At 36.6% G+C, this 18583-nt stretch overlaps 1 protein-coding gene across 3 annotated transcripts in view; it reads right to left on the bottom strand.

The window, feature by feature from the left end:
• Positions 1 to 18583, bottom strand: part of LOC134211832 (ubiquitin carboxyl-terminal hydrolase 38) — a 36296-nt gene that overhangs the window by 13127 nt on the left and 4586 nt on the right. For 2 of the 3 annotated variants that reach the window (XM_062689120.1, XM_062689121.1), the window contains 6 exons: positions 15018 to 15144; positions 3277 to 3597; positions 769 to 977; positions 553 to 708; positions 335 to 487; positions 95 to 264 (listed from right to left, as the gene is read on the bottom strand). In XM_062689120.1, coding sequence (XP_062545104.1) covers positions 95 to 264; positions 335 to 487; positions 553 to 708; positions 769 to 977; positions 3277 to 3597; positions 15018 to 15144 — 1136 coding nt within the window. Of the gene's footprint in view, positions 1 to 94; positions 265 to 334; positions 488 to 552; positions 709 to 768; positions 978 to 3276; positions 3598 to 3657; positions 3677 to 15017; positions 15145 to 18583 lie in introns of those variants that run through there. The other variant, XM_062689122.1, reaches the window with a different exon arrangement.

The raw sequence follows: 18583 nt of genomic DNA, 5'->3' as shown, positions 1-18583 counted from the left end.
CTTTATTGTACGAGAAAAGCAAAAAGATTCAAGATCTCGTACTTTAGTATTAGTAACCCTCAAAATTAAGCCGTACAAAAGAGCGTATACTTACTGTTTCGTCATTACTAAGGCTTGCAAAACACTGTTCATATAGCAGGTATTTCCTAGGTTCACGAGCCCAACTCTTGCGTTAGCTGATGTTATCACGGAATTCGAAACTAGGGTACCGTTTAGCGACTGCCGGAAGTTAGCTGGATGTGGATATTTCTTGAGACACTCCTTCTGTGAACGATGAATTTCATACGAAAGATTGGTTGATAATTTTGATCGGGAGTTGAGAGGATTTACTCACCAGTTCTCTGTATTGGTGATCGGGATCAGGAAATCTTATCATCAAATCCATAAGAATTGCTATGAAACGCTGCTGATAATCACCAGTTGGATCGCTCATCTTTTCCTTTTGATTACCCAAATCTGCTAGGATTGTGGCAGCCTTAGGAATGATCTAAAAACGAAAGGCGAATATTACAGGCTATTGAGGTTTATCTGTGTCGCTTTCTAATAACGTACCATGTGAAAAACCTCTGGCGAGTGTTCAACGACCAGCATAATATGAAACAATATGGAACACATGCTTGTTTGATAACCGTTATTTTGAAAAAAGTTTAAACACGATTTAACCGAACGGCAAGAGAGGTCAAGTAGTACATCGTATTTTTGTAGTTCCTGTGATAAAAAAATGTTAGTTTTTATTATTAGAATTATCATTAGTATATAATCACCTACCTGAAGACCATTGATTATTTCAGAAATCCAAGTAACAAGGTCGTTAGCTTGATTATGGGCTGTTAACCAGGTCATTAACGTTTTGAATACCTTCATGATAGCATTCGTATCATTGTTTACTTGAATGATCCAATGAACACCTTGTTTGATCAACTCTTTTTTATCTGACAGGTCCAAAACGACTGATGCGCATATCGACGTATCTTCATCTATACATAAACAGCCGCAAAGCATACATTTTTTTAATGAGATTGAGAAACTTATTTTAAAAAAATATTCCATATAAAGTATATACAACACTTGTTCATTTTTGATCGTTGCGCAAATAAATTAAATTGTCTCTTGTAGTCAGAATGTCTTAAAAAAAACAACAATATGGAAGGCAAGGGTAATAAAGTTTCTGTTTCGCACATTTTCAAAGATTTATTATGCGTCAGCGTAAATAGTAAAGGCTGGGAAATGGGTACCGTTGGTACTTCACGTACCTGAAGCAAATAGACTCCATCTCGCTGTCCTTATTTTCTTACCCAGCAACTCATATCCCTCCGTGAGGGTGGTAGGTCATATGGCAGAAAGTCGTTTGGCATAATGGTCATTTGGCATAATAATTGTGAAATCAACAATTTCGGAACTGATGTAAAATACGCTCAAATCTTTATAATTATTGTCGTTTTTTCATCAAAGGAGAGATGCTGTGTTTTATGGCTCCACCCCACTACTCCGAATGCCAATAACCCGAATGGACGCCAAGCTGGAGAGGGCGGTCGGGACGGCCAAGTGTAAACCCGTCAAATCGGTGGAGTCGAGGTCTACCTAGACTGAGGCCCAAGGATTCGCGGACTCGGGCAAGGTCGAATCGACCGAAGGCGTGCCAGCGAAGACAATGGTACCAAAGTCTACCCAGACTGAGGCTCAAGTATTTGCGGGTACGTCGGGGCTGACTGCCCCAACGGAGCAGACACAAAAACGGGGGAGACAGTCTCCAGGGGATGAGCTCCCTGGGGGTCGCTCCAAAACGCGGACGGTTACTACCCCGAACAAGGGTAGTGTGGCTGGGAAGCTGAACCCCGGCCAGGTACCTCCAAAACCGGGGGAGGAAGGACCTGGAAAGGTCCGTCCACCCAGGAAAGACGGTGGTAAGGGGTTACGGCAGGCTGAGAGTTCTCAGCCGCACCAGACCAGGGAAATAGAGGGGGATGACGCCTCCTGGACCCTGGTCAAGAACAAGAGAAAACCGAAGACGTCAAGGGCCGAAAAGAAGGCCCAGGCGAATGAGGGTAGCAAGAAGTCTAGGGTAGGCGCCAATCGCTCTAGGGGCGATGCTCTAGTCATCACGGAGGACGAGGCTAAGTACTCGGACGTCTTGAAGGCGATGAGGAGTGACGTCAAGCTCGGTAAACTCGGCGCCGACGTACGTCGAATAAGACGTACCCGGATGGGCGAGATGATCCTCGAGCTGAAGCGGGGCGTCTCGCAAAAGGGCGCCGCCTACAAGAAGTTGGCGGAGGAAGTCCTAGGCGAGACGGTCAAGGTGAGGGCACTCACTACGGAGGTGAATCTAAGGGTTAAAGACCTGGACGAGATCACCGAAGTCGAAGAGCAATGTGAAAAATAAAAGAGCAGAATGTTTGCCAACTGTGTAGGACATCTCTGGCTGCGAATAGAGCCTTCTATGGCTAACGTAGTCGCCTCAAGTCCAGCAACATGCATTTTTAATTAACAAATTAACATTATGATGTAACCTTAAAATAGGGAGTGAGTGCTGGTAATGGACCCCTTAAGGATGGAAATTTACTTCAATCGCTTCGCTAGAGTCAGACTCATGACATATTGCCATTCTGTAGCACTAGATGATTCTCTTTAAGCAAACAATACACGAGCGGCTTGTTCTTAATAAGAAATTGCAGACATTTTTAAATTAAGAGCCTTTTCTTCATCCAAAGCTTAAAAATTATTTTTATTCAATAAAATCATTGGCAATAAAGCTATCTATCTGTGTGTGTGATTTAAAAATAAGAATAAAAACAATATAAATTGCAGAATTGCCCCGCTGTTTGACACATCTTACCCCGGCATTTTTTGATTGACAGAAAAATAGACTTCTACTTTAATGACTCAAAAAGAAATAAAAAGTGTTATTTTTGTTATTTCATACCCCTGGGTTACAGATTATGAGCTATTTTCATAGATCCAGGTTGAAAAGTTGAAATAAAATGTTACTGTTTTGAGGCATTCCGGGTTCGCCTTAGGTAACCGATCTTGCCCCATCATACCCTACATTAATAGATTAATTAAAGAATATGTTGCAAAACATGATACAACATGAATGGTATTCCCGAAACAATAAGATGTTAAGGAGAGTGTTTTTTTCTAGTCACATAATATTTAATGTAATATAACAATCCCGTTGAGAATTTGTTTTCTAGTGCTTCTATGCATTAGCTTCAATCATACAACAAGTTCGTTCTATCACTTTATATGGAATTCAATCAATATGTTGATACTTACCGGACACCATATGCTTGTAAAGGGTTTTCAAACATACTTCGACGATTTCGTCGGAATGTTGCTTTGGTACATGGTCCGACACATTTTGCAAGAAATGGCGTAACTTATCCAACTCCATGTTAATTGTATCCTTCCTGAGCGGTGTATGCGCTAAGCAAAGGACGATTTGTTCACAAAGCAGTTTCACACCCCCAATATCTTCTCGGATGGCTTCCGGATTTGCGAGCAGCATTTCGATCTGTTCGATCATCTGATTGATGTCATATTTGGGCTGACTATGCGGCACCTCCGTTACGCACTTAACCGCCATTGTTGAGTTGCCTAAAATAGTTTTCTCAATTAAATAACGTAATAGTACATTGTAAATACAGATCTCTCCACAGTTTTGATGGTCTTGCCGATATTTTTCTAGTCCTGGTAAGGAGAAGTCACAGCGTTATTAGCCATGTCGTTCCCGAGTGAACGCTAGGCATAATCACAATTATATTAACAAAGCAGTTCTTACAATTAACTACCGTCACGTGACGTGCAACAGCGGGGTGACTTGCAACACTTGGGTTGGCCACAAGTTTTTGTTTTTTTTTTCACAATAAAAATATACCCAAACATCGACCTACATATGTCATCACGTATTCCTAGTTTATATTGTATTTGTTGTGCCTAGTTGGTATTTAGGTGAAAATATAACTCACTGTTTTTTTTTTGTATTATTTTGTAAAACTGTTTAGTTAATTGAAAATCGAACGTCGAAAGTCGTATGCTCGTATAGCAAATTGAAAATAATTTCCAAAAAACCGAATAATAAAATTGTTTGTTTTTGGAATATCAACTTTTTTTTAAATTTGTTCCCCTGCTGACTTGCAACAGCTGATACTGATTCAGTTTTTAAATTATTTTTTCAAACTAGAATAATTTTATGTTATAGAATTCCTTTATCATGCCGCGAAACTACAAGAAACCTGCAGGAAGTCGCATGTATGCTAATTTTTCAAAGCAAACTTTGACGACGATTTGTCCCTAACAACAATTTTACATTATCCTAATACAGGAAACAGTAAAACTAAGACCTACGGAGGTCAAACAGTGTTGAATCTCCAAGAAGATCCAACACTTGTGGATGATTTACTGCTTGCTGCGGAAATGCCTTTTCAAAATAATGATCTTCACATAATCGTGGTAATTTAGATGGCGGGGAAAGAAAGGAAAACCGTTTTAAAAACAACTATCCAGGGAATGGTGATAGTGCACACCATTCTTAAACCGACATAAAGCACTTTCAAATCGACGACTTTCAAATATCAATCGATCCGTTGAAATCGTAAAAAAAATCGGAATGAGGGGAGGGGGATCCCTCAAGTAAGGCCCCTGCATTGACAGTGGTGAAGAATGACCCAGGATGAAAAATCACTATGATTAAGTTGTTCTAAAACATGTTATGATTGAATTCGATGAAGTGTTGCAAGTATCCCCGCAGTAGGGGTGGCTTGCAACGCCCATCATTTTGATATTATTTTCATATTTTTATTATTGTTAGATGTCTGATTGTATGTCTAATCAGTAATATTAGTACACATTAAAAGTATCATGTACTAGTAGAATGAATAAATCCTTTTAATTCAGAATTATTGAGAGAGAAACTTGAAAAGTGTTGCAAGTCACCCCGTTTGACGGTAGCTAGAATTTAATATTTCTATTCGCTTCATACTTGCTGCTAGCTTGCAATACCTAACTATTTATTTTTAATTGCTTTTCTTTCTCCAACTTCTAGCAGTAAATGTTGTACTCAGTGACACATGCCAATAAAAAGTAAAAAACCCAGATCAATCCACCTAGCGTTGGTGGTGCCTTTCTCGCGCATTGAAAATATAAGAAAAATGCATAAGAGATATCAAAATAGCACTTTAGGGGGATAGGTTTTACTTTTTTCATCAATTCATATCCGATTGCGGCAAGGATGTTATCGATCATTTAGCAATTTGCGTTCGATTCGATTGCGTAGTAGTTTGTCAATAACTCATTCCAGAAGCATAATTTCAAAATGTTTTCAATGATAGACTTCTCTTCTAGTACGAAGGTTTTTCCTTGTTAGAATTTAACTAATAACGGAGCTATAACGCTAGTTGCAGTAACTTAAACAAAATGATTGGAATTTTGTTATCATTTAGTCTAAGTTACTGAAACTATAGCTATAACTCCGTTATTAGTTGAATTCTAACAAGGAACTATTAAGCAAAGTTGTAGAAAAACCTTCGCACTAGTCTACCATCGAACACATTTTGAGATTCAGCTCATGGAATGAGTTATTGACAAACTACTAAATGATCGAACGCAAATTACTGAATGATCGATCGATAGCAACTATGATTTGCGGTCATTTGAACGCATTTTTTCGTTTTGAATTTTTTTCGTTTTTAAATTTTTTTTCCAGTGGAGGACCTTTGGCAAAAAACAATGTTTTTTGAATAACTCTGGAACGCAATGACCGATCGGGCCAATAGGAAACATCTAGACCGCAATCCGCGTCAACACACAATTTTCTTTATAATTTTTGTTGTACGAGAAAGGCAAAACATATACTTTTGGAAAACGCAAGAACTGCAAATTACCCCGTATAGCGGTACCATTTTATTCGTAGACGACACCTTGGAAGTTGAGAAATATGCATTTGATATTTGATGAGATACTATATTGCTTTTCTTCAATATATCGCAGTTACGACTTCACTAGGGCGTAACTTCTGAAGTGGGTCTAATTTTTTTTTATTTATCCGCAGATGCAGAATAGTCCCAAATTCCAGCTCCAGGTTTTAGTTTCAATTTTTTTAAATAATAAAATCCGCGGTACTTATAAAGGTAACGCTAAGTCGGAGATCTCTATTCTATTGTTGAATAAGTATTACATCAATACTTCTTTTCTTCTTCCTAGTTACGGTAAAGACGAAGGTAGGCAAGAACAATAATCCTTATGATTTTGTAATTTTTATCTTAAGCCCTCTGTACACCTCCCGTGAACATGAACATGAACAAGAGGTGAGAAAGAGCGATAATTTCACAGTGAACATCGTCGTGGACAATCGAGTCTAGTTGGAAGTGTTGAATTATTGCCCACGAATGCAGGCAGCAAGTAAGTGTGCAGTAGTAAACGAAGAAAATAAAAATGAAACATATTGTCGCATATATGCATATGAATTATTTGAGTGGGTAATCTAAGGAACGATGTTGATCAAGTTATTTAATTTTAATCGTAATTTTCGTTTAAATATTCGAGAATTTTGTTATGAACAGTCAATAGTTACATATACTTAATGATTTCTGAATGGCAAATTTTCAACTGTGCTACCCAGAGGGGGGACAACGGATTTTTTTTCATATGGAGTTTGGCAAGTATGACAGTACCCTCTTTTTTGGCGCATAAATTTATACTCCAATGTCAAAATGCTCATATACTATTATAAATTGTGGTGGTATTTGTAAAAATTTGTATTGTTTACCGTTTTTACAGGAGAGAGTGGTGTCAAAATCACATATTAAATTAAAGATCGCAACGAACAAAAATACACCAAATCCGTAAATATGGTAAATATGTAGTGTTTTCACTTTATTCCTTACGCGAAATATGCAGATAAATAAATATGTTGGTAGAAGAAAATCTGTGCTGAGCAGAAACAGTTGTTTCTTGCATTATTCAAACTTTGTGCGTTTCAGAACATTCTCACTCACTGCAGTGTTTATTTTTCATATACTACGGCTTGGTGTTAGTGCCGTCGGCATTCGCTCGATTGGTGGCAACAAAAATTTGACAGCTTAGCACCCGCCTGGTGCTACCAAATGTATACATTTTGCACCGTTCAAAGTTGGATTAACAAGTTCCGGTGGTCAATTGACCTGAATCCAAATATTATCTTTCGACTGGTATGCATCAAAGGAGAGAACAACACATTTTGTTAAATTATCTATATAATTCTGTACAGGATCATTACATACACAAATTGGGCCATACAGAATTGCTAGATTTTTCTATGTACAAGAATGTTGGTCTACATTTTTAATGATTTTCTTCGAAATGTATAAACATTAATTTATCAAATATTCGTTGAATGAAATAATATTAGTTAAATAAATTGATAATGCAATTGAAATATGAAGCAATTTGTAATGTTGCAAGAAGCAAATCTACTGAACAGAGAGATACGAAAATAAAAATAAATGAGATGGAAAGTAATCACTCACGAACTCGTGAGGATGCGAATGCGTTTTGTCGATGATGGTTTTATTTAACTCTAGCGAGTTTGAGTAGTTCTGGCAAACCTACCCACGAAGCATGTAATTCACATGATTCATTCTGTTTCATACATTAATACAATGATGTTCAATTATGCAATTATAGTTGAGAAAATACGAATGTACGAAAAGAGAAGTAATTTCTTCAAATTTTATATCTAGTGACTTCGATCCCATTTGAACGATTGATTTTGACATGTAGTAACAAAGTTTAATTTGATGAGGAATTATTTTTTTTTTACTTTTGCTAGATATAATTTTTGGATTTCTCTTTTGGCTTACATTTGTTTAATACTTTTCTTTATCCTTTTTTTTTAATTTACACAGCATTTTGTTTTTACACGATTTTTTTTCGCTCGTTTTTTTTATCGTTTGACTTCAATTTACCACCAAACTCTTCGAAACATAATTCAAAAATCCAGAATAAATCAAAGAAAAATCACATGATAATTAATGTGCGTTAAACATTTAGGATGAGTGGAAAATTGAGAAAATGTAAATCGTGTAAAAACAGAATCCAGTGTATTATTCATTTGTTCGAATAGTTTTAATTAATGTTTGAATATTTGACCAGAGTTCGCCAATAAAAAATCCCAATTTTTGCTCAAGTTTCGTTGTATAAAATTCAATTGATCACATATCGTATCGTATATAATTGTTGTGCTTACTATTGAAGTCTTAATATGCATTTAATAATTTTTGCTGTGCTGAGATTTTGTTAATAGTCATTATCCAAATTATGTAAATAAGTCACATAGACTGTTTGACAAAACTTTCTTGGGTTTTCATGGAATTTTTTTCAGCAGCAGGATTACAACAAAACACGACACAAATTGAGCCTAAATTGCCTGTTTCGCGAATGTTATTGATATAGGAGCATGTTATTATTAATGGAACAGATACCCTATACCTAATCACAAACATTCTGAATAATAATTATTATTAATATTTGTACCTCGTGGACGGTCATAACGCAAAGAGCATACGAACATGTGCATACCAAAAAAAACAAGGGCGGACAGGCAGGCAAGATGAAAACGTCAGAGCGGCAATCTACACATCTTGTTAGATTCTTTATTCTCCCTGTATCGCTGTGGTGTATATGGCGTATATGGTGTAAATATCAGAGAGGAGAGAAGCTTTCTATGGTGAATACAGGTAAAAAAATTCCACGGAGCTCGTTCACGTTCGAATGCCAAAAGCATTCTGAAAATCTGTTCACCGTGAACGACATAGACGATGCGCAAGCATTTTAGAAGCATATCAAACGATTCAGCAGTAGCCTAATAGGCAAAGCAGAAAAAGTATTCCCAAGCATTTATAACTAATATAGCTAAGACTTTGAATAAACAAATGAATCAATAAATAAATAAATAACTTGAAATTAATGGGTTGATAAATTAAAAAATGAACAATCGATTAAATTACAAAATTATTGATTTGAAAAACTAATAAATGGATAAATTTTAAGATTAATAAATTCAGAAATGAATAAATAAATAATAAATAATAAATATAAAAGAATAATAAAAAATTAAATAGTAAAATTATAAATAAATATTTCATAATAAATAAGTTTATAAACATATATTAATAAATTATTAAATTAGCAAATTGATAAACAAACAAATTAATAAATTCATAAATCAATGAAATAATGAATTAATAAATTGATAAATAAAAAAATGATGAATTAATCAATTAATAATTAATAAATTACTAAATTGCCGCTGCAAGCATAACTGTTCAATTTTTACAAGATTTGCTATCTATATGGGAAAGTTATGCTTTTATGGGCAGTAAATTAATAAATTAAAAAAAAAATAAACTAATAAATCAAAAATCTAATAGGGGGAAAGACGGCTTTGGCAGGTTTTGATCTATTATTGGCAGGGGGGTTTTTGTCGACCAAATTTTATGAAATTTGACCACAATGTTCTTTGATATGCAAAGAATGTTTGGGCCAAATTTGAGCATAGTCAGACATAAAAAACCCCCCTGTCAATAATAGAAAAAAAACCTGCCAAAGCCGTCATTTCCCCTATATCATCAACAAAAACTAATAAATCAATAAATTAATTTTGAAACCTAGTAAATCAGCGACTCAATAAATAAGCAAATGTACAAATTATAATTAATGAACAATAATGATGTAAAAAATACACGAAAAAAAATAAAATGATATTTTTCCTTTATTGCACACAAGGTTTCAAAAGAGGAAAAAATAATTATTATAAATTATTCAAAAGGGAATTTTCCAATAAATTTAAGAATCAAGGACGTGGAATACTTCTGTATGTAGTTATGAGGCTCGTTTTGCCCCAATGTCTCATACATCACGAGTTTACATATTTTTGTCATTTTGTCTTTAGTACATTGCTCTTAATTGTGTTTATCTCTTCACTGTGAATCGACAGAAGGGCATTACATATATTTTGCTGGTAAAAGTTGAAAATTTAAGGGATTTTGTTGTTTAATAAACGTCAATATGCATTTTATTTGAATTTTTCGGCCGCGTCGATTTAAAATCGTCGCAAAGCAAATTGTCGCCGAAATCGTCGCCAGCAAACATGTCCATAAGATCTGTTAGATCAACTGTGAACAAAATTGTTTGATTTCAATAATCAGATTATTTCCAGTAATTGAGGACTTTTCTTGCATGTCTTAATGATTTGGCTTTGCATTAACACAGATTTAAATTAACGATATTGGCGACGATTTTAAAGGTGCAAAAAAGTGATCGATGCGTTTTGTTATCAGCGAAACTGACAATACTGTTAATTCAAATGATATTTGCCAATGATATAATAAAAATAACGAATAATCATATATTTCATTGAATGTATTGAATTATAGGAGACTTCGGGGTCATCCAATTCTAAAAGATCATTAAATATATGTTTTACAAAATAGAATAACTTTTTTCACGGACGACTCACAGAGGAGAATGAGGGCTTATTCAAAAGGAAATTTTCAAAGAAATTCGGTGAGTGATTTTTTATAGACGCGGGATACTACTGTATGTAGTTATTGAGCAAGTTTTACTTCAATGTCCCATAAATCCAAATTTTTCATTTTTTCGTCCTTTTATCTGTAAAATATTGTACTAAAATTGTATTTTCCTCTTCATCGTGGATTATCAAAAAGTATTAAGCATATTTTATTGGCAAAAGTTGGAAATTAAAGTGCTTTTGGGGTAAAATAATCATCAAAGCGCATTTTTGAGAATGTATGTTTAATATAAAATAAGCTTCTGAGCTTGTTTGACCTCAAAAACCCCCTGGAATCAATTTCAATGCAATAGGCTAGGTGTACCAGTTGTGGCTATAGCACCAGTTGTCGCACTAGTGCTTTATATGCGAAATGGCCAATCAAATCACCGCAAACCAAGTTCAAATCGATAAAGCATATTCATATGATACGATAACACCTCTGATTTCCTCCCAAACAAGCAAAGCATAATTGTAAAAATTGATTTTGCTTACTTTTTGACGTTCTTTGCACCAGTTGTGGCACTAGTGGTCCCTATTTGGCCAGTCCCATAAGAAAACAATGGGATTTGCCAAATAAGGAACCAACATTAAGAATAGTGCCACAACTGGTGCATGCGTTCCTATTATGGATTAATCAATTTTGAAGATAATAATAAATTTTATTGTGGTTTTCACAGCTGTACTAAGGAGCAGAAAGTAAAATCTTTCGCTTGATATATAAATTCCACCCACATGCCTTTTACTTATTTTTTTAAAAATAGTTGTTCTTATGTATGGCGACAATTGGTACACCCACCCTATATGAACTTTTGTTATTTCCATAGTATAATTGACAAATTATCATTGATTTATTATTACTCCATCATTTTTTAACTCTTAATTACTGAGCTATATAATTTCATAGAGGAATTTGGGCGTGAAGGCATAAGAAAAGAATATTTCCGATCTCATCCTATCTATTGTCACATCGACTCTCAAATAATATGATAACTCTTGTCTAGTTGTGCAATCGGGTATGGTTTGGAAATGTTCGGCATCGGCTCTATTCAAAAGTATTTAAAAATCGTGTTTTATCCAATAAATCTCAAAACAAAACTTTTGCGAAATGATTTACTTCATTAGTTATTGTTTCACAAACATTTATCAATATCTGTATAACATTTTTGGACTATTATATTAACAATTATTTGTAAATATTATTCATTTTTACAGAACACATGAAAGTTTGCATAAAATGCACTTTGATGCTTATTTGACCCCTAAATCCCTTAAATTTCTAAATTTTACCATATTTAGTGCCCCTCTATGGATCCACAGTGAAGAGATGAACACAATTTTTGAGCAATTTCCTGAAGATAAATGAAAAAAAAATGAAAATTCGTGATATATGGAACATTGGGGCAAAACATGCTCAATATCTACATACAGTAGTGTTCCACATCCAATGAAACAGCACTCACTGAATTTTCTTGGAAAATTCCCTTTCGAATAAGCCCTTGATTTCTTCCGTAAATTGCTCGTAAAAAAAATTAAAAAAATATTCCTCCTTCGAAATCGGGTTTTACCAGTGTACATTGGCTCTACATTCTACTGAAACTTGGCTTACATTTAACTTAGTGTTCTTTTGGCATTTCTGTCAATTGCATAAGTATGTGTGGCAAGTAAAATGGATACACTATACACTGGAAGGGAGCCTATAATGTTTCCAACCCGCTAACATTCTAGGTCGGACCGAGAATCGAACTCGCCATTTGGGTTGGGAATCCTACGCCTTTGCTCGCAAGGCTAACTGGAGACCCGTATAAATTAATATAATTTAATGAAATATAAATTAACTATTACATTTAATATAAATCATGAAATAAAAAAATAATAAATAAAATAATAAATACAATGGTTTCTAGTTAGCCTTGTCAGCAAAGGCGGAGTATTCTCGATTTTCGTTGCGGCCTTAAAGTTTTTTTTTTAATTTTCGGGAATTCTCAACTCACTGGGCATAGCGTATCTTTGTACTTGCCACATGAGACACATATCCATGCAATAGACGGGCACAGAAATAGAAACATCAAATAATAACTGTGGAAATGTTTCTGGAACATTGAGTAAAGAAGCAGGCCAAGATTCAGTGGTAATATAGAGCCATTGAAGAGAAACTATTATATTTTTTATGTTTTTATTAATGAAGTAATATATCTATGAAAATATACATTTTACATATACATTTTTGAATATACGAATGATTGAAGTATTAAAATAAAAAATATTGAAAAAGAAAAAAATAATATTACCAAATAATAAAAAAGAAACACAATTAATTTATGAGAAACTTCTGAGTTAGTTTCCTTCCGACCAAATCGATACGAGTATTAAAATAGGCGACAACGACACACAAAGCAGGAACCCACCCGAAACCGATTCAACGAGAACAGTAAACACTATCGGTCGATGTGAACTCCCAATCCAAATCAATCTCTTCTCCTTGTATTTTTGAATTCACCACAGCTCCACGTTCATGTTCACCGTCGCGTTTACATTTGCGGTGAGTTCACCGCAGATACGATTTCACGTTGATTTCACAGGCATGACCGTGGAATGCTCATAAATCTGATATTATTGATGTTTTTCATGTTTTTATGCATCTCACTACTAAATGCAGCATCTGCCTTTCATTTGAACATGATTCCCTCACGATTTGAGTATGTATCAAGAAGTTATTATCGAAAAACAGTTTGTTCACGTTCACGTTCACGGGAGGTGTAAAATGCGCTTTAGATTGAAATTCACTGCATCCACCTGGATTGATGATAGCTCAGTGTTGTAAAATGTCATTTGCATTCGTTTGTATAATTCTCGAGCAACATATGATTAGGGCCGAAAAACCAACAAAGCTGAACCGAGAAAAATGGGGTTCAAATTTTCTATGACTAATTTAATTCATTTATTGAAGTAGAAACTTATTTCATTGCCAAAACCATGTCAATACTATACGTAAATGGTTATATTATAACAGCAGATCAAGATTAATTGAAAAACCATTCGAAATCTACAAAATTTCAGCTAAAACAAAAATCCCGCCGTTTACTCGCATCACCGGAAACACGTCTGGTTTTTAAGCCGTTTGCTCAAAGCTACTAACACCATCGGATTTGTTTAGATTTGTTAGCCAGAGCAGTTCTGCTATACGATATATCGAAAACCTAGTAAGAATATGCATTTTAAAATAACTTGAAGCTAGTTTTCCAAATAAACAATCTAAAGTGAACGGCCTAAAACCAAAGCAAACATTCCGCATGGTAGTTAAGGGCGCCAACAAAGGACTTAAAACCACAACGGTGCAAATGGTTCATGAGACGTTCACTCAAAATAGCAATTAATGTGTTTCTTAAGAGATATCAAGTACGGAGTTTTAACTAGCAAGAAGAATAATTTACAAAGCAATCGTTCATGCCAGAAAATCAAAAATCATGGTTTTGGTTTATAAGCCGTAATCATATGTTTCGCGAGAATTTTTCCAGAACTTGTTCAGAAATTAGCTATCGGTTCCTGAGGTATGTCGAACTTATAGCCCATAAATGTGCCTACAACTTTGTCTAATAAGGCATTGCTGTAAATATGTGATCTGAGGCGTGGGAGGCAAAATGTCATTCAAATGACATTATGTCAAATGACACGTGACATTTTGGAAAGTTTTCACTCTCCAGCCTCAGATGTTATATTTTTAGAGCAATGTACCCTTGGACAAAAATATAGCCCTACTCAAGCGTTATGAGTACATCTAAAAATATGAAGTAAATTTTTCTTCTGAAAAAAGTTATGAACAAATTAGTCAAATGACATGCAGTTGACATTTTACAAGCCTGAGCTAGATAGAGATTTCTAAGGAAACATTAGTATCACTAGTGAGCAGCATTCTACGAAGTATACCGTAACAAAGGTTGTGGTCACTTTCTTAACTAAGTAGTGCAGTTTTTCGTCTCGCATGCAACAGTTCTCGAATCTTTGGGTGGTTCGCAATTTAAAAGACGCAATCCCGAAGTTTGGTGCGGCCGCGGCAAAGTGCATGTTTCGCACCGTTGATTATTAGATAATCGCCGATAAAGAGATAACAAACATAACACGTCAATTAGTCGAAATTTTGCCAACTGATAAGTGTTGAGTATTTATGGAGGCCAGTCTTCGTGAAACAACAAACATGTTGAAGTACGAACTATAAAAAAGCAATTGGCCACAGTATTTCCCAGAACCTTACTAGAGGTGTCAAGGACAATGTGTGGGTATTCAGTTCTGGTAAGAACAACCAATAAAGCACTGCAACAGTAAACTTAATATAAAATTTAAAACATGGAGTTAAATAAAGCGAGTCAAAATGATTTATTTGTTTGTTAGGCACCTACACAATCTTCATGGTTTCGTATTTTGCGTTATTCAAATTGGATAACTAAACATGTTCTTCTTCAGGAGTACTTACTTGCTTTAAAAAAATTTGTTAGAATCCACACACGTAAATCTGGTATTGCTGAGAGATTTACAACTTCCGGTCCGTAATTACCAAGTGCAAAATCTTGGAAAAGTTTAACACTAATCAATTCCTTTACCTGTAAAAAGCAAAATTAAAAATTATTCTTTTTTCTATCTTACCAGTACAATGAATTATATAGATATAAAAGGCTGTATCCTATGCGTAGTGTTGAAAAAATGCCCATATTCTTGAAGCTCACGCCATGTTCAAATCAAGCACAAATGATAATAGGTACGTCGGACTCTTTTAAAGTTGTTAATGTTTTTTCAACTTGATTATATACGATCAAGAACGTTGATTTAATACTTTTACCAACAAATATGGTGATTCTGTACAGCTATGTTTTAATCTGTGCTTGCCCAAAACTTTTTTGTAGCATTTGACCATACCGATAACTTTTTCTCCGTTTCTTAAACCATTTATTGTTAATTGTTGTTGATTGTCAACAGATAAAATGTTACCTCAATGACCGTTAACTTAAAACTAAATTAATGATAATAGATAAATTGTCAAGAGCAACATGGAATACGTCTAAACACTTATTGGTTTCTTGCGACACATGAAAGTTAAACATAGAATAGCATCTTTTCACAGAGTGGGGAAAATTATCCATGTTTTTTTCTCTCAGTTTATCGAAAAGGCACCAAAATCAATCAATACACTGAGGAAACGTAAGAATTTGAATCATATGTCTTATGAAAGATGATTTTAATTTAAAAAAAAGAAGCAAAGTGCGGCAGACTGGGTTTGAACCATGTATGTCGAGATTTGGACCCCCCCCCATTGTAGACCGCTCGTATACGCACAAAACAGATAGACATTATAGAACAAACTGCAAGTTCCAAAGTAGGTTCTTTGTGTATCAACAATCGACAAACGACCCAAACGACACTCCCGTATATCCAAGGCGAAAGAAAGAGACAGCAAAGGATGCGATGCTGCTCTGTCTTATGCGCGTTGTTCAGTAAAGCTTGACTTTCACCGTTAGTTTTGCTAGCGTTTCAAATTCATGGAAGGACCAAATTCCACAGCAAAGATGCCTATATGTTATGTGGTATAAATACTGATTCTGGTTTGTTTTTTTGTTATTTTAACCCGTAAGGTCATTCATCCCTACTTATGTGGTATACGTTTAGGCAACGGCGTTTATGAGGCACTGTTGATGGAATAATCGGTCGAAGATTCATAAGGCGCTCCGATACTGTATCTCCTAGGGCAACATGAATAGAAGTGTCAGCAAGTTAAAAAGGCAGAGATTAATAGAACTAAATACCTAGATAACTCTGTCTGGTCTAGGAGACTGAAGAGATGGCGTTATGTTAACAAAGCTCCCAACGGAAGAGCAGATAGGCGCTGTTTCTCTTGAAGAGTGCTGAAGAGATAATATCCGATCCGCCATTGGTAGCACTGCAACCGCTGTACATGGCACGGTGCCCCCACCTGAACGGCGATGTGGCAGAGAACGATGGCGGCATGGTGGCGAACTTGGGAGTACACGCGCAGGACATACGTTTTCCGGCTCCGGATCTCCAAGAAATCCAGGAGGAGTTTGGCCGGCTGAAAAACAACAAATCCCCTGGGGTTTATTGCGAGCTTCCGGTAGCGGGCAGAGCAGAACTACCAAAACGGACAAAAGCAACTGGAGGGCTAAAGCACCAACAAAACAGCAAAAACCACAAATCTTCAATTTAATACATATATTTGGGGATTGATCCCACTTTCCTTCCTAGCTCCTAAGCATCTCTCTCTTCTCCTTTCTCTATATCTTCATTTTCTTACAAACTAACATTTGTCTTCCTTACTCACGGTTTCTTCTTCGTACTCACGGTACCGTCGGGGCGTCCCCCTACAGCGACGACACTTTCTGCGGTCGGTTACCTGCCGCCGCTCCACGCACGCCTCTCGTCGACATCCTTGCCTGCAATAGACACTCGTTCGTTCGCCAATCCCTCTGCTGGGGACCCCTCAGGCCGTCCAGTGCGACCGGGTTACTGGATGGGGACCCTCCAAGGGAGTTTTGGCCGCGCTCGTCTTCGATGATGCTTTCTTCACCCGCTGCAACGAGTGACGAATCTTTGCCTCGATCGCGTTCAGTCGGTGGTGCCTCCCGGGCCGCCTCTGCCTGGCTCTTGTGGGACGATAGCGCTCGCTGTTAGCCCTGGGCTGTCGTTCACTCGCCGGCTTTCCGCCTCTTCTGTCCGGAGATGGGTTCCCGCGTTGTTCGGAGTGATCCGGATGGTAACAAAGGCCCCTTCGGGGCCTTTTACTGGTGATTTGCGAGACGCCAATGAGCTGGCCACCTTTTTCGCAATCCAATGGCTTACTTTTCGAAGATCGTTGTTTCCGTGATGCTGTTGATTCTGGGCTGATGTTTCCAAGCCCGCGATTGCACGGCTAGTTTCGAAACTTGCTGGTTGCTATCGTCCAGATTCCAGTTCTTTTCGAGTGCAATGTTGGTCGAGCACGATTACGGTTTCACTCTTTTCGGTGGTTGAGTCTTGATTTCCGTCTCTGTCACCGGGTTTGTCGACTAGCCGAAAACTTGCACTCGATCACTGCACTTGGCACAATAAAAGCTGCAACGATAATCCGGATAACGGTATTTGTCAGCGGTTCACTTTTTATTCGCCTGCCTGCGAACAGACGGCTGCCTTTTCCAGCAGTTTTTTGTGTTTTTCTTTTTCTCTCCCCCAGCGGAAGCACAAACGTCAAAACGAAACGGTGTCGGCCTCTTATTTCGAATAGTGTTCCTCTCATTCGCTGCAGGGATGGGCTGCTCGGAGTGTGTTTAAAACGACGGTTGCTTCTGACGACTTACACTGAACGGGATAATGCTTCGAATATTTGACGCATTTGGTATGATGATGTAATGCGGATTTCTTTGGCGTGCGTGGTTCAATTTGTTTTTGTCGCTCCTACTAGTTTGCTAATTTGTTTGTTACTAGCTAATTTTCTAAGAGGTAGTGGTTTCTAATGGCTGAACAAAATCTAACCGTAACAGGTTGAGCACCTACCAGGAGAGCCAACTACAAAAAAGGACGATAAGCTGGATTGCAGCAACTGCCGCACAATCAAATTTCTGAACGCCACCTACAAGGTACTCTCCCAAATGTTATGCTGTCGACTAAGACCAATTCAGAAACCCAATTGCAAGAAAGTTCGTAGGGTAGTTCCAGGCGGGATTCATTGGCGAACGCTCCACCACAGACCAGGAGTGGCATTGCGCATCTCAATTCGAACGAAATTCTATCGAGTCGAACATGTTTGGCATTACGGCTTTCGATTCGGTCTCGATAACGACTCATCGTTCGAGTATGTTCGAGGAGGTACAAGAATAACGAAATGTTTCGGCATTATGGATACTCGATAGCACATTGAAAAACGACTCAAGTCGAATGAAAAACACCCGTCACCTTTATAGCTTCTAAATGTTGTTCGAGAGTCAATAAGAGAGAATAAATCTCGCTTAACTTTTCAAAAGGACCTAAGTAACATTGTTTTCATGAATTAATTTG

The sequence above is a fragment of the Armigeres subalbatus genome, chromosome 2 (assembly GCF_024139115.2).
Source record: "Armigeres subalbatus isolate Guangzhou_Male chromosome 2, GZ_Asu_2, whole genome shotgun sequence".
Taxonomy (NCBI): domain Eukaryota; kingdom Metazoa; phylum Arthropoda; class Insecta; order Diptera; family Culicidae; genus Armigeres; species Armigeres subalbatus.
Note: the sequence above shows the minus strand (reverse complement) of the source record. Positions and strands in the feature narration are given on the sequence as shown.